We start from the raw sequence: 14,519 nt of genomic DNA, 5'->3' as shown, positions 1-14,519 counted from the left end.
GGCGCGCTACTCGCGCTTTTCGTCGTCTTCGTCCTCGTTGCGTCGCTCGTCTACTTTTTTCTCGTCTTTCCACCGCCCGAATCGCGGCGTTTTCTCTACACAACGCTCGCACTGTGGCTGTGGACGAACACGATGTCGTGCTACATTTCGGCTGTGCTCATCGATCCCGGAACATTGGAAAAAGTCGCGGGGGCGGAGACTCGCCCTACGACCTACTGCTCCATAACAAAACAACGGGTCCTATATATGGATCACTACTGCCCCTTTACGATGACCGCAATTGGCTTGAGAAACTATCGATTCTATTACTTGTTTCTCGTTTACGTTCTTCTTGGCATTTCGTTTGCTGGACACTGTTGTTTTGAAGCGTTCGTTCAATGCAGATGGTCGAGAGAGCGAGCCGACGAGGACTATTGTTTTGATTTGGGCACAAATAGCATCACGTTTCTACCAGTCACAGTGGGATGGTGCAGCATGGGAACTCTGCTTCTCTTTCAGACGTTTCTCCTATTGGGTGACATGTCGACGCGAGATTTCCTTCGACAGCTCGGCTCGGATCCGCCGTCGCTGGCCATCTGTTTGGGCAACATTCGTTGTGGACGTGCACTAGCTGCGTCGGACAGTCGACTCAATTTGCTTCTGTTGAAGTCGTTTGAGCGACGGTGGCATTTTTTCTTACCAATTTATCCTGCTCTGCAATTGGCGTTGAGTACAATGAGTAATACGAAATAATGAGCACATAGAAAGTGATTTGCTACCACACATACACCACTCGTGTCCAAAACATATTATACAGCTACCCTAAATCTCGTGTCTTTCACATCTGTCTCAGCTTTGCCAATCTTTGGGTCAGTTCATCCTAAATATTATTTCAGTCAAAGGTCAGTCGATGTCATAGGTCACATGTTTGTTGTTACCTGTTCTGCTGACGCCGTTGATGCCGTGCCAACTGCAGTCGTTTGAGCACCAGGCAATTCCATTTTCAATTCAAGACTACGCACAATTGTTTATTTTAAAAAATATATATAAATAAATCTTACCCCGCTGCATCCGCAACTTCTTGCATTAGGCAATCCACTTGACCCTATCAGGTGAAGAAATGACTTGGTATTCTTACTGTAGGGTGAACCGCACACTGACCTGAGGAACAGTTAGCGTTGTAGTCGAACTCATAGCGTCTTCCATCGCCTGAGACTGAACGTCCAGCGTTTCAAACTGACGCTCAAACTTTTCCATTAGTGAGGCAACCTATAAAAATTTGAAATATAAATCTTTTGCAACTCTCCAACCAAAACGCCTCGACTTTTTCAAGATTCATCGACTTCAAAGCCGAGTCCATGGACTTGACGACGCCCGCCATCGATCCAGTAACCTTTAATTAAAGAAAAAATTTTTTTGAAATATTACCGTTCTTCATTTCTCATTTATAGATCCAACCTGACGCATAGTGACAGCCGATTGGACTCTCTGGGCCACGGCGTCTACTCGTGCGCCCATTCGCAAAAAGTTTAACGACTAAACGAGTTCTCCTACATAGAAATGACGTCATCTCGTCGTCATCTCCTTCGTACCTGGTTCTTCTGTCGAATGGCGTTTTCGGCGTGAATTCGAGCTCCATCCATGTTGCCTTTCTCGATCGCCTTGATTAGGATACATTTGGGTTTGTTTTGATCGCGTTTTCGGTCAATTGTACCCTTTTCAATTTGACTTTTTCCGCCTTTTCCTCTTTGTCGCATTTCTTCGCGTTTCTATCCAATTGCTTTGCGGCAAACTAAATCGAAAGGAGGGTTTCGAGCGCGACAAAAGTGGTCACGATCGTGGCATATCACCTTCAGGTTGAATAAATGCTCTTCGAAACGAAGTGGAGCAAGTCAAGAAAAAAAAGCGACAACCCCCAAAGGAGACCCCAGTCCCCGAAAAACCGAGCAAAGGATACTATCCATCGTCGCGCAACGAACGTCTTCGCTCCTTTCGACGTGCACGTAACACAAGTTGCTAATCGTTGAGCGAGCAAAACGCCCAAATTTGGTGGTTGACGTCAGCGGTGACAAAATTCGCCCAACACGCAGGCGCAGGTGTCCATTCGGCGAGGAGTGTGTATACGGAGCGTTTTCTTTGTCGCGGTCTCGATAATCCGGCCTAAAACGGGGTGAAGGGCGAATCGCGATGGGTTGCCTGCCATCGAGACTCCCCAGCGTCGATCCGGAGCAGCGCGAACGGGAGAAAATTCAGTCGCACAAGTCGCATCAGATCGATAAGGAACTAATGAAGGAGGCGAAAAACTACAAAGCGACCCATCGTCTCCTTCTGCTCGGCGCCGGCGAATCGGGCAAGAGCACGATCGTCAAGCAGATGCGCATCCTCCACGTGAACGGATTCGGCGAAGACGAGAAACGTCGCACGATACCCGACATACACAACAACATCAAGGACTCGATATCGACGCTTCTACGCGCCGTGCGTCGTCACGGCGGCGCGCTCGTCGACGAAGCGGCCGCCGATCGCGTCCTGGCGACGATCGACGCCAACGAAGCGCTCACGGACGACTTTTTCTCGTGGACGCGCGATCTCTGGCGCGACGACGCCGTGCAGACGATGTACGAACGAGCGAACGAGTTCCAGCTCATCGATTCGGCCCAGTACTTTCTCGATCGAATCGAAGTGATTCGACGCGCCGATTACATTCCCGACGTGCAAGATCTTCTCCACTGTCGCGTTCTGACGCGAGGCATCTTCGAAACCAAGTTCACCTATCGATCGGTGCGCTTTCACATCGTCGACGTCGGCGGTCAGCGCGACGAACGTCGCAAGTGGATACAGTGTTTCAACGACGTGACGGCCATCATTTTCGTCGTCGCCTGCAGCAGCTACGACATGAACCTGCGCGAGGACGAGACGAGCAATCGGCTCAAGGAGGCGTTGGACTTGTTCAAGAATATATGGAACAATCGTTTTCTCAAGAAAATCTCCGTCATTCTCTTTCTCAACAAGCAAGATCTGCTTCGGAAGAAGATACTTCTCGGCAAATCGCCGCTCGAGAAATATTTCGACGAGTATCCCAACTATACCGTCGCCAACGTACCGAAGCTGTACGAAGGCGAGCCGCCCGAAGTGCTGCGCGCTCAATTTTTCATACGCGATAAGTTCACGGCGACGGCGCAGGAGTCGAACGATCGGCATGAACTCTATCCGCACTTCACCACCGCTATAGACACTGAAAATATTCGCACTGTTTTCAATGACTGTCAGGAGATCATTCAGCGAGAATATCTCCGTCTCTGCAGTCTTCAGTAATCAGACCACCCACTCCCCTCTTATGAGTAATTCTTATACATGTATGTCAGTCTGTGCCGCGTCTACGTGTTCGCCCCCCTCTATACTTTTTTTTTGATCTGCTACTTTGGACTTGTTCAGATTAGGTTGTGTTTGTGCATAGTTCCTGGGGGCTACTGTACATCGCTAATGGCTTCTTTCCAACGGATTCTCATCTTTCTACCTATTTGATTTCCTGACGACGACGCCGCCGCCTCCGTTTTGTGTTTGTTTTATTTATTTCTAATAAAGGATGCATTCCTTTTTTTGAGAGAGCGTGTTTGTTTACCTTTCGCTTCCAGCAGTCAACCGCTTTTGTCTCCATTGCACGTGTTGCTATTGTGACTTCCATTGTTCTTCCTCCGCATCCGTTTAGGATCTAATAATACTTTCGCCCCCTCCTTGCGCGCGAGATTCCTCCTCGCCTTGGAATTGGGGCGTGTCGCATCCCATTACGTAGGGTTCCTCGATACGCCATGTTGTCGTCCGTCGACGATTTGGAATGCCTGTCGAGAGAGGTTCGATTCGTCGCCGCTGCTGCCGACCGCACCGTCTGACGCACATGAGCGCTAACTCGACTCTCGCACGCGCAGGAACTGATTGGACGCATTAGGGAGTTGGAACAAGGCGGCGCCCAGATGGACGAGGCTCGCGCGAAGACGTCCAAGTCGTCGCCTCGGAAACGAAAGAAAGCGAACCGACCTTTCGACTTTGCAAAGTCAATAAAGAGCGATTTTTTTGGGGGGGACGCGATAGAGAGCTGTCTCGTCAGATACGGGCGTCGATACGTCGCTTTGAAACTTGCCTATCTCGGTTGGGATTATCGCGGCTTTGCCAGCCAAACAGTCGACGATACCGTAGAAGTGATGAATGATCTTCAAACTGACGTCTTCGCGCGACACTTCCTTTTTCTCTTGCAGGCGCACCTCTTCGCGGCTCTCCTGAAAGTTCGCCTCATCGAAAGTCGAGCTACGTGTCGGTATTCTCGCTGCGGAAGAACCGATAAAGGCGTCAGCGCCCTCGGCCAGGTGCAGGAGACAAAACTTCATTCCGGGAAAACAAATGTTTTCTTTTTTGTTCCCGAATTAGGTTATCTCCCTTTGTGTGAGATCTAATTTGACTGACGGTCCTGGAATAATTCCGCCATCGGATTCTAAATCGTCTCCCGAGAAGGGTTGGCACTGCCCTCAAGGAAAAATGACATAGCGTTGATTTGGAATCCAGGAAGTCGCATTCCAATAGAACTGGACTACGTGCGACTGCTGAACAAGGCCTTACCGAAAGACATACGTATTATGGCTTGGAGCCCAGTCCCGTCCCACTTCGATGCCAGGCAAGAAAACATAGAAGGAGCCCTGCACCTCCTATCTAATAATTTTCGTCTCACGGAAAGGTTTAGCTGCCTCTCCAGAACTTACAAGTATTTTTTTCCCCGGACAAATTTGAACATTGAGGTACGCGAGAACGGCTTCTTTGCCACATTTTTGATATGATGATATTCAGCTGATGAATAGCGCTGCTCAGAAATTCGTTGGTGAACACGATTTTCGAAATTTTTGCAAAGTAACGTTCAATCTTACTAGGGGGGTGTGCGTCAATTTCCGTTTTTTAGATGGATATTGGGGGAGGCGTGACAAACTTCGTTCGGAGAATTCTCTACGTTGATCTGCAATGCATAGAAAACAAAAGGTCAGTCCCAATTTAGCCTGCTATGAATAATAACAGAAACGTTTTAGTATGCAGTTAGAATCATTTCAGCTGTGTGCTTTCACGGTGTGTGGTCAGGCTTTTCTTTGGCATCAAATTCGCTGCATGATAGCCGTTCTCATTCTAATTGGCCTTGGCCTGGAGAAACCAGAAGTAGGACCCAATAGCAGTGGCGCCTCTCTCTCTCTCTCTTTCTCTCTGTCCACGTGTTTATCTAAGTAATCCAGTGTCCAGATGAGAGAGAGATTTCGCTGTAATCTATGTTGATTCTGAAGCTGTGCTAGCGTTCATGTTCTTAGGTCATTGACCACATGCTCGATGTCCGTGCATGTCCTGGAAAGCCCCAATACAGCATGGCATCTGGTTATCGCATTGACTAATACATGCTTCTTCTCATCTACGTTGTTTTTATAGAGCACTCGCTTTTGTTCTATGATTGCGCTTTCGAAGATCTTAAATGGATTTGCGACGCAGGTAGGATCAATCGCTTTAGATAGACAAAAGGTCTTTAGCGCGCCATTTCGATCTACGTAGATACCCACGAAGAAATACTGACGCACTTTCAAGATGTCTGGGCGGGTAAAGAGATAAGGTAAAAAGGAAGATACCGACATCAGACTAAAACAACAGAAATTTCCGCCTGTTTATTAGAAGCGCTATGCTCCGAGAGATCGTCGACTCGGCCACATCTTGCTTGGTCGCGAACAAAGATGCGCCTAACGACTTTACTAGATGGTCAGACATGGGGAGATCCGTCTACGGTCAGTTGGACTCCTACATACCGGGACTCGTACGAGGAAGTTCCTATCGATCGATTCTAGATCGACCTTCGGCGGGTATACATTGACACGCTCTAGTCACAAATACCACTTGCCAATTACACTTTTCAGATACGCTAGAAGAACGACTGGCTAGTCAACAAGCCAAACGAGCTCGACTTGAGGGATTGGGCTCAGAGTCAACTAGTCTATGAGACTACGAGGAGGGGATAATCAATCTTTCTCTCCTACTTGCTAGTATTACGACGAATATTACATACCATTTCAGTGTGAAACCATTGGCTCTTTCTCTTTCTCTTTCTCTCTACTCGCCTGACATGATTTCCTTCATCGCTTCCTCGACCTTCTCGACAAACGAAGGGAAACTGGGATCGGTGAGACAGAGCCTCACGAGCGTTCCCACGTCGTCGTCGTCGCGATCGGGGTACCCCGTCTCCGCCGCGCCGGCGCAATAGGCAGGCGGAAGTGGACACCGGTCGACCACGTGTTCGGCGACGGCGCGAATAGTATACGACGGCAAAGTCGCCGAGTCGATTCCCGGTTCGTCGACGTCGCGTTGCGGGGGAGGAGGGGGAGGAGGAGGCAACGGTTCTTGACTGAAATCAAATCCTCCCCGTTGCGACAATTGGGATCCCACTTCGCCGCGGGCTCCCGCAATTTTCACTGGAATCGAAGCGGCGCGCAATTTTTCCGCGCACTCGCGACATTTCGCTTCGCCGTTGGCAAAGCGAACGCGAAAAGCGCGTTTTCCCCCGTTGGCGCCTCCCCGTTTTATCAGGAACGCGGCGTCGTCTGATTTCGTCGTGCATTCGAGCCATTCGGCGGCGTTGTACAACGCTAGGCTTTCGAGTATGGTCGTCGCGCCTTGACGAACAATGAGATGCTCGCCGTCGATGAGCAGGAGCGTCGTTACGTCCTCTGGACGCCCGATTCGTTCCCAGTGTCGAGTGGGACCGGGGCCACGCGCGCTCACGCATCGTGCGTATTTCGATAGTCGCCAGGAGAAGACTGCTGACATTTGTCGGCTTTTTGAACGGGGATTTTTAGTGATTCGGGCTTCAGCGGATGGATTTCAGTCATTCGGGTGCCCATGGCAACGCCGATGAGTGCAAGCCCATTAGCGACGAAGGGAACGACGAGCGATACGAATCAACCATTCAACGGCATCCTTATCGCTGTGCTAGCTGTTATCGGGCTTGTTGGACTTCTGGCTCTGATTGGGTTAGCCATTTGCGCACGTCCGGGTCGAAGAGCGAAAACAGGGAACCGCACAAGCACTCAACTTCCTTACAAATACCTTGCATTGCCGTTAAGTGAATCGCGAATGGCTTGCATCGTGCCAAAACGCATGTTTCCTTAGCGAGTTGAAGCCGGAAGCTGAGGGCCGTTTTCAGAATGGGCGTGACAGTACCATTCCGTTGGGAGTCCTGTTCGATTATTCGGAGCGCTCGATCGTCGGCCCGGGTGAAACGACGGAGAATGCAAAAACGGCGTCACGAGGCGTTGATTTCAACTTGCAAAATAACACTAATTGACGTTTCGAGCACCTACTCACCTATCTGCAGTCTGTACACACTAGCACGCATCTGTAGTACAAAATAAAAGCAATAGGTTGTTTCGATCAAGCGACGAGCCCTCGCCACCAAGAATTCCTTGATTTGAGTTTTCTCCGCCTCTTGATCGCCGCCTCGCCGGCGCATTCGAATACTTTCTTAACTGACGGGCGATCGAATGCACTGCACTCGACGTAGTGTTTCGCACCGATGGCGCCAGCCACTTCGATAGCCTATAATCGCGCGGGAGAATCGATAGGAAGCGTTCGCGTGACGTAATTGCGGGTTCCGCCCACTCACTTGTTCTTGCGAAATTGACGACAATCGGCTTTCGATTTGCCTCTTGTCCGCTTTGCAACCAACAAGAACGACAAACGCAGACGAGCAGAAGTTCTTCGCTTCAACATGCCACTAAGCGGAACGACGAGACACGAATGAATGAAAAGCGGGCGGATGTGGAGGGGGCGGAACGCAATCAGGCGGAAGTGCCAGGAAGTGCGGCTATAAAAAAAGCGGCATACAGACCTTAGAAACGACGTTCGCCAGCGACGATGCCGAAGATATGTCGAAGCATATGGCAACAATGTCTGTGTCGTCGTAAGAAAGCGGTCGCAATCGGTCGTAAGCTTCCTGACCTGTGAACCGATATGAGAACCAACTCAACATAGTCGACGTGCCGATAAATTAAGGAAAGCGCGTATTTCTTCGAAGGAAAACGCGTCTCTTGGTCGGCTTCGAGCTATTCTTACCTGACGTGTCGACGACAGTCATGTTGACTGCGTGCTTTCGTTTTCCTACTGTGGTCACGCAATCCGTCCATTTTTCCTCCACGGTCGCCTCGTAGTCCTGCAATCGCACGCATTCGGGTTCGGGAAGTCGGTTCGGGATGAAAGTCCCCCTCCCCTACACATGCAGTAGCGCTTGCTTACTCGAGGCCAAGTGCCGCGACGAAACACTTCACAGACGCTCGATTTTCCGCAGCGTTCGTCGCCGATGAGAACGACTTTAGCAGCATACGACTTCATTGTCTGGAGCGCGAGAGAATATCGATGTCGATCGTAAGCGGAACCGACTCTGAATGCGAGATATTCGGTAATGACGGGATAGATAAGAGTGTGGGGGCGGCGAGAATGACACGCACCAATATCAATAGACCGCATCGAGAAGGATGCGCCCGGTTCGACTCATTTCAAAAGAAACGAAAAAATGGAACCAACCAATCAACCAACTGTGCACCTAGGCTATAGCTTCCTACACACCAAATCGCTGTGTCACATATTATCTAGTTCGGCTCTGTAGCTCTTTTGCTGTATGAGCAGGTGCTCCTACAACAAATAACGAGCGTCGGAATGCAGTAAAGCAACAAATGCGATGCGTAACGCTCACCTTCTGTCCCATCAACTGTGTGTACCTTTCCAGCCGTTTTCTACCGCTAACCAGCTCGTTTCTGTCAGCCGTCAACATTCGGTCCAGCTGAGCTCTATCAGTTAATACATCCGTCACGCTACACGTGAACACATAATTGATTAAATGCACCTTTTCTCTTCCTGCCGCCTAATTTCCGCTCGCAATTGGAGATACGTTTCAGCTAACTACACAAACAGAAACACTCTCAATCGCGACCCCCTTGTCACAGCGTGGAAGAAGCTCCATCAAATGATAGAGTTTCTTCTATTCAGGAAGGCAATCCTACCCGGCAGTGATCCTCGTATATCTTCTCCGACTCCCAGGAATTCGTCGCCGGCGGCAGCGGCTGTAAAAAAAAAACAATCTTAGCTTCCTTGCAATTAGACACCTTCACGCGTAATCGAACCTGATTCTGCCAGTCCAACTCAGGAAACTTGACGTCAGGTTTTTCTTAAATAACCACATCCTAACCCCATTGACCCCTCTTCTTCCGCCATACCTCGATTCTGCGACAAACGGATTAAACTGTTCCTGCTGGCGTCTCGAGAAGCCGCAGCGCGCCCACTTTCATACTGCGTTGGTGGTTGGAGTCTCTGGTCCGTCTCACCATACGGTAGCAAAGGCATATGATGCCGTTGTTGCTGTTGCTGTTGCTGCTGTTGCTGAAGATGCTGATAATCATAATATTGCTCTTGAGTAGTCGTAATCGGCTGCTGAGCGGGCTGATTCTGCCAGTTTGACGGTGGCCATGGCGACGGTCCTGGATTGCTTCGGTATCCTACGCCGTACTCTTGAGAGGTGGGGTAGTGATGTGGATTGTGGTGATGGGGCATGTCAGTGCTCTGGGATCGATTGACGGGAGGTCGGCCGCGTTCATCCGCACCGGGGAGGGGAAACAGGGCGTGGGGATGATCCGGGTAGGACTGCTGAAAGCCGCTTTCGGAATGAGGTCCTAACACAAAAGCTTACAATAGGGCCACGCCTAGACTAAGCGAAAGAGAGATAATAAGCAATATCAGATATCAAAGGCCTTCAAGGCATGCAGGTGCCCTATCGAGGTTCCAAGAACTAAAGCTGGACTGCATCTATACTAACTGATACTAGATTCTGTGTAAAATATATGCTTACTCGTTGGGTAAGGATACTGAGGCTGCTGTGCCTGCTGATAATGATGATACGGTTGTAGTGGAAGGGGCTGATATTGCTGTTGCGGAGGCACCGGTTGATGCAGTTGCAGATCGCCCATGGCTTTGACTAAAGCCGCTGGACGCGAGGAGAACTGCTGTTGATGAGATTGAGAGTGATGAGGAGGATCTGGGTACTGGGGAGGATCTGGGTGCTGAGGAGATGAAGCTGTAGTCGTCATTTGAGGCGGTTCCATTGGCTGGTATATTGCCGTTGCTGTGCTCGCGTCTGCAACGGAGCTTCCCGCTTGAGAACCAACGTCTAGAAAAACGTTTCGTCATAGGAGGCGTACCGACGCGTTGCCACGCACTCGGGTCGAAATCTTCACTTCCGTCGTAAAAGAGAGGCTCGTTGTAGCCCGGACAATTCTAAGGCGATCACAGTGTCATGTAAGAGCTATGGAGCATTCTTCTAATCAAACCTGCATAACGAATTCCATAAACTCGTCCACATCCGTAAAGGACGGTCTCTCATGAGGATTTTTATCCCAACACCTAGAAACAATATCATAGGAAAATAAATAAATAAATAAATAAAGACCGCCGACGCGCACTTTTTCATAAGATTCTCCAACGCTTTTGGCATGCCCTGAATATCATGTGGTCTTTCCCCTAATACAGAGTAGGTGCTTACTAAATATTTAATTGCTGCTCTACTGTGTGTAAGTGCCTTGATGGACTGCCCACATGATTCTGAAGGCCGGGCCTCCAATATCGTCAAACGGTTTTTTCCGTGCTGTCACTTCCCATAAAATGATGCCAAAACTGGGAGAAAAAACGTGGTAAAAAGGCTACTTGGAAGTCGCTACTTCTACCTGTATACATCACATTTTTCCGTGTAGTTATTTCCTAAGAAAACGTGTCCAATTTTCAAATCAAAATGAATTCTTTTACCTTCAAAAACTTCTGGTGCCATCCAAGCGGCACTTCCTGTACAATTAGTCATGTGAGTTCGAAACTCGCATGCCGTTCCAAAGTCACAGATTTTCAATCGCGTTCCATCACCAACAAGCAAAAGACTAAGAAGAAAATCTTACAGGAGAGGACAAGACAAAGGGGCTCTCTCTCACTTGGGTGACTTCAAGTCTCTATGAACAAGTCTAATGCTGTGCAAATAGGCAACGCCCTTTGCACACTGTGACAGCCAATACATCGCCTGAGCCGTCGAATACGCAATGTCCGTTCCATGAAGAACTTCACACACGAAATCAATAACGAAATAAAACAAATCCTAACGAGTAATCCTTTTCCTCACAGTCATAAAGGGAGCCGCCTTCAGCGTACTCCATCACAAGGCACACCTGAAAAGAATTTCCAATATTTCCCAATTTTTAATAATTAATTAAACTTCTTTATGGATCTGTACCTTTTCGTTGACGCACGCTCCATAGAGAAAAACGATGTTTTCGTGTTTCACGCGAGAGAGTTGCTTGAGCTGCGTGGGAAAAACACAGGGGTATTCGACTCTAAATCGAGGGGACCCCCCCTCCGCCCTCTAAGCCATCTTTCCCCGTTCGACGTACTGTACCTCGTTACGAAATGCTTTCTTCTCGTCTTCGCTCTCCATCGTTTTGACGGCGACGATTAGGCCGCGCCATCTCGCTTTCTTGATGACGCCGTACGTGCCAGAATTCACCGTCTAAGGGAGCCGGAAATGGAATTGGTTCGTGTACTGTGTGGAGAGAGATGGCGTCGGGTTTCGCGTAGCGATGCGGAAAGGAAAAATAGAGCTGCGAGTTCGTTGTGACGTTCGCGGAAATGCGGATGCCCTCCGTTCGCGGAGTTCGTCTCTCGCGTTTACTTACGCCAATAAAATCGATTTCCGAGTAGTTGATTTCGTCGAACTGAATTTGGCTCAGAGACGTCGAGGAATTGGGGTCCATCTAGAAAGCACGTTGATATCAATCACTGTACGCGTCATGCATTTTGCTTAATTAATTAATTTTCGCCTTTTTGGTTTTCTAGAAATAGTGCTACATGTATTAGAAGCATAACGTATGAAAGATAGAAGCCAGAAAAAAGTCACTGTTACAATACTTTCAGAGAGCCTCACAAAGTCCTGGTCACTCCACTGGTCACTAGTCTGGTCACTCCTACTTGACTGGTAAGTCTTCTAGGCTACGCTGTAGCTACGCTAAAAAGGCATGTTGTTATAAAAATACGGGATAGTCGAGCTAAGCGCGCCGAGCATGCTCACACCGTAGCAGAATCGTGAAGTCCCGCCAATTCGACGCGCCAGAGTTTTTTAGCTGCAATGTTCGAAGCTCGACTCGTCCAGGGAAGCCTCTTGAAAAAGATTCTCGAGGCGATCGGCAACATATCAACAGAGGCGAATTTCGATTGCTCGAGTTCGGGAATCAGCCTCCAGACGATGGACTCGAGCCACGTCTGCCTCGTTTCTCTTCTCCTGCGATCAGAAACCTTTGATCCGTTTCGATGCGATCGAAATCTGACGCTCGGCATGAAAATATCGAGGTGAAAAGTGAACGATTTTGCCACTAGCGCGCGCCCTAAGCGCCAATGGCGTTTTAGCGTCAGCAAGATCCTGCGATGCGCTGGAAACGACGACACGATAACGATACGAGCCGAAGAAGGCGGAGACGTCGTCGGATTTTTATTCGAGAGTCAAAGTAAGAAAGCTTGCCAGATCCCGGATGTAGTAAGCACCTTATGCTTTCATAGATCAGGACAAGGTGTCTGACTATGAACTCAAGTTGATGAATATCGATCAAGATCATCTAGGAATCCCTGTACGAAATAATAACTGCTAATTATTTAATTGAAGGGATTTATTAGGATACCGATTATGATTGCGTCATTCAACTTCCTTCGTCCGAATTCCAGAGAATTTGTCGCGATCTGAGCAGCATTGGGGAATCCGGTAAAATCTAATAAGTAATTATTATTAATTAATATCTAACTTTGATGTTAGTGGAGATTTCCTGCTCAAAGGAGGGAATTCGATTTTCTGTCGCTGGAGACGTTGGCAGCGGATCAGTCACACTGAGACAAAATGCAACAATTGACAAAGAAGACGGAAGTGTAATGGGATTATTTAATTAATATTATTAAGTTTTAATTACTTCATTCAAGGTTAACATAACGATGAACGAACCGTGCACGTTGTCCGTTGCTCTGAAGTATCTTAATTTCTTCACCAAAGCGAGCAGCCTATCGAACACCGTAACCATTTCCATGCACAAAGACGTTCCTCTTGGTAAGAAACTGCAGAGAAGATCCCATATTCTGACGTCTCTCACTGTGTAGCTGTTGAGTACTTGATTGGCGACACGGGCCACATTCGATTTTATCTGGCGCCGAAAATTGGGGACGATGATGAAGATCAGACTCAGCCAGGTGCAGGAGGAGGCATTGCTAAGATTGAGGAAGAGGATGATGACTAAAAAGACCCGGAGGGACGATTGTGTCTTTTTTGTTTCATGCACTTTTCTTTGCTAGCCTGTAGTAGAGAATGTCCTTAGCAATAAAAAGAAAGGCGACACGTGACAAAAAGAAAAAAGCAATAAGATCAATAGTCATGCAATATTGTTTAATTATTAATCAGTCGATGGAGACATCCAACACGGGGGCCGTGTATTCGGAATGGCGGACTCCGAACGAAAATCTGGGCGCCGCTTTCTTCGTGGGAAACGACTTTTCTGGACTGTAACGACCAGGTCCTGGCTTCACAGTTGAATCGCCTGGCAGCATGTTTCGGCCGGTGATCGAATACATTGGGTTTCGTCGTTTCAAAACCGATGTATCAACGATTTGATACGTTCCGGGTCCGGGAGTCTAAAAATGTCTATATTATCCGGGGAGGTCGTACCACGTGTTCAATTTGCCTTTTTGAGGTCTTCGTGAAAACTTCCATTCTTGCTGCGTCCGACGATTGAATAGGCGGGCGCCGACGCCTTGTTGTGGCTGCGCGGTCCCATGAAACTGGGCAAGTTGTAAGAATTCGGTGCCGGTGTCTTATCTGACGCCAACATGCGCGTTCGACCTCCCAGCGAGTACGCTGGTGCCTTAGAAACGTGTCCCGGCAAAAAACTTCCGCTCTGGTATGCGGCTACATGAAAAAAACAGCATCACGTGAGAAGAGACGTCTTGACCCCGCCCCTTCGGTTTGTTTACAGCGACGCGAGCACGAAGAAAGCCAAAATGCACCACCATTGCAAAAAATTCAACGAAATTTACTTAGAAATACCTGGCCCCGGGGTCTTGAATTGACTGAGATCTTTCGGGCGACTGTACAGAGAATATGAAGGATAACCGTCTTTGCCAAAGCGCACGACATTCGCGGGCAGACTGTAGGCTCCCGGTCCGGGACCCGAATTTTGACTGAGCGGGGGCCACGTTCGAAGTCCGATTTTGAACGCGGGATTTTTCGCTTTGGTCGGATTGTGATTCACGAATCCGCACGTGCTGGCCAAGTTGTATTTTGCCGGTCCGGGACCGGTCAGCTTTGCCGCGATCATCGGGCCTTCGGTGGAAGCGTTGGACATGATGAGATCAAACCTGGTCTATCTCAAGCGAAGAAAGCCGCGAATGGCAATAACGTAGATTAGCACCCCGGA

At 48.7% G+C, this 14,519-nt stretch overlaps 8 protein-coding genes and 1 long non-coding RNA gene across 13 annotated transcripts; 3 read left to right on the top strand and 6 right to left on the bottom strand.

Moving 5' to 3' along the window:
* Positions 1 to 719: 719 nt before the first annotated feature.
* LOC136192773 (charged multivesicular body protein 1b-like) lies at positions 720 to 2,075 on the bottom strand. Its single transcript, XM_065981480.1, has 10 exons — positions 1,937 to 2,075; positions 1,830 to 1,849; positions 1,694 to 1,771; positions 1,572 to 1,640; positions 1,438 to 1,515; positions 1,304 to 1,372; positions 1,141 to 1,248; positions 1,041 to 1,084; positions 918 to 993; positions 720 to 859 (listed from the first exon to the last, which is right to left on the bottom strand). The coding sequence occupies exons 1-10, from the start codon at positions 1,941 to 1,943 to the stop codon at positions 818 to 820; spliced, it is 591 nt and encodes a 196-aa protein (XP_065837552.1). The 5' UTR covers positions 1,944 to 2,075; the 3' UTR covers positions 720 to 817.
* Positions 1,989 to 3,585, top strand: LOC136192767 (guanine nucleotide-binding protein G(s) subunit alpha-like). Its single transcript, XM_065981472.1, has one exon. It carries the CDS (start codon positions 2,167 to 2,169, stop codon positions 3,292 to 3,294), a length of 1,128 nt encoding a protein of 375 aa, XP_065837544.1. The 5' UTR covers positions 1,989 to 2,166; the 3' UTR covers positions 3,295 to 3,585.
* A 158-nt stretch (positions 3,586 to 3,743) lies between these two features.
* LOC136192764 (tRNA pseudouridine(38/39) synthase-like) lies at positions 3,744 to 7,423 on the top strand. Of its 5 annotated transcripts, XM_065981470.1 has the most exons (15): positions 3,744 to 3,830; positions 3,906 to 4,030; positions 4,085 to 4,175; positions 4,233 to 4,340; positions 4,402 to 4,486; positions 4,537 to 4,645; positions 4,706 to 4,766; positions 4,816 to 4,875; positions 4,925 to 5,001; positions 5,049 to 5,172; positions 5,319 to 5,382; positions 5,434 to 5,493; positions 5,554 to 5,611; positions 5,671 to 5,855; positions 5,910 to 7,423. In XM_065981470.1, exons 1-15 carry the CDS (start codon positions 3,789 to 3,791, stop codon positions 5,990 to 5,992), a joined length of 1,332 nt encoding a protein of 443 aa, XP_065837542.1. In that variant the 5' UTR covers positions 3,744 to 3,788; the 3' UTR covers positions 5,993 to 7,423. The 5 variants fall into 5 exon arrangements, 4 of the variants coding, with proteins under 4 accessions (XP_065837542.1, XP_065837539.1, XP_065837540.1 ...); XR_010671236.1 differs by having other exon boundaries at positions 3,906 to 4,340; positions 5,910 to 7,106; positions 7,159 to 7,423; XM_065981467.1 differs by having other exon boundaries at positions 4,085 to 4,340.
* On the bottom strand, positions 5,567 to 7,177 carry LOC136192771 (meiotic recombination protein REC114-like). The gene has a single exon (XM_065981478.1). The coding sequence runs from the start codon at positions 6,814 to 6,816 to the stop codon at positions 6,103 to 6,105; it is 714 nt and encodes a 237-aa protein (XP_065837550.1). The 5' UTR covers positions 6,817 to 7,177; the 3' UTR covers positions 5,567 to 6,102.
* LOC136192774 (uncharacterized) lies at positions 7,302 to 8,425 on the bottom strand. The gene is made up of 5 exons (XM_065981481.1): positions 8,281 to 8,425; positions 8,101 to 8,197; positions 7,877 to 7,986; positions 7,652 to 7,762; positions 7,302 to 7,584 (listed from the first exon to the last, which is right to left on the bottom strand). Exons 1-5 carry the CDS (start codon positions 8,374 to 8,376, stop codon positions 7,420 to 7,422), a joined length of 579 nt encoding a protein of 192 aa, XP_065837553.1. The 5' UTR covers positions 8,377 to 8,425; the 3' UTR covers positions 7,302 to 7,419.
* A 72-nt stretch (positions 8,426 to 8,497) lies between these two features.
* LOC136192761 (mitogen-activated protein kinase kinase kinase 7-like) lies at positions 8,498 to 11,870 on the bottom strand. The gene is made up of 18 exons (XM_065981463.1): positions 11,748 to 11,870; positions 11,471 to 11,581; positions 11,309 to 11,377; positions 11,198 to 11,243; positions 11,013 to 11,136; positions 10,837 to 10,961; positions 10,758 to 10,791; positions 10,613 to 10,707; positions 10,497 to 10,554; positions 10,365 to 10,437; positions 10,254 to 10,311; positions 9,887 to 10,204; positions 9,258 to 9,710; positions 9,165 to 9,208; positions 9,045 to 9,104; positions 8,888 to 8,943; positions 8,738 to 8,831; positions 8,498 to 8,676 (listed from the first exon to the last, which is right to left on the bottom strand). Exons 1-18 carry the CDS (start codon positions 11,823 to 11,825, stop codon positions 8,623 to 8,625), a joined length of 1,950 nt encoding a protein of 649 aa, XP_065837535.1. The 5' UTR covers positions 11,826 to 11,870; the 3' UTR covers positions 8,498 to 8,622.
* Positions 11,871 to 11,880: 10 nt separating this feature from the next.
* On the bottom strand, positions 11,881 to 12,581 carry LOC136192778 (uncharacterized). Its single transcript, XR_010671239.1, has 2 exons — positions 12,142 to 12,581; positions 11,881 to 12,076 (listed from the first exon to the last, which is right to left on the bottom strand). It is a non-coding gene; the product is annotated as an uncharacterized lncRNA (long non-coding RNA).
* Positions 12,134 to 13,457, top strand: LOC136192769 (uncharacterized). Its single transcript, XM_065981476.1, has 7 exons — positions 12,134 to 12,417; positions 12,475 to 12,572; positions 12,625 to 12,692; positions 12,739 to 12,823; positions 12,875 to 12,984; positions 13,036 to 13,159; positions 13,210 to 13,457. Exons 1-7 carry the CDS (start codon positions 12,197 to 12,199, stop codon positions 13,344 to 13,346), a joined length of 843 nt encoding a protein of 280 aa, XP_065837548.1. The 5' UTR covers positions 12,134 to 12,196; the 3' UTR covers positions 13,347 to 13,457.
* Positions 13,406 to 14,506, bottom strand: LOC136192770 (ciliary microtubule associated protein 1A-like). Its single transcript, XM_065981477.1, has 3 exons — positions 14,150 to 14,506; positions 13,788 to 14,011; positions 13,406 to 13,737 (listed from the first exon to the last, which is right to left on the bottom strand). Exons 1-3 carry the CDS (start codon positions 14,445 to 14,447, stop codon positions 13,504 to 13,506), a joined length of 756 nt encoding a protein of 251 aa, XP_065837549.1. The 5' UTR covers positions 14,448 to 14,506; the 3' UTR covers positions 13,406 to 13,503.
* Between the last annotated feature and the right edge of the window lie 13 nt (positions 14,507 to 14,519).

Source organism: Oscarella lobularis, chromosome 11 (assembly GCF_947507565.1).
Source record: "Oscarella lobularis chromosome 11, ooOscLobu1.1, whole genome shotgun sequence".
NCBI lineage: Eukaryota > Metazoa > Porifera > Homoscleromorpha > Homosclerophorida > Oscarellidae > Oscarella > Oscarella lobularis.
Note: the sequence above shows the minus strand (reverse complement) of the source record. Positions and strands in the feature narration are given on the sequence as shown.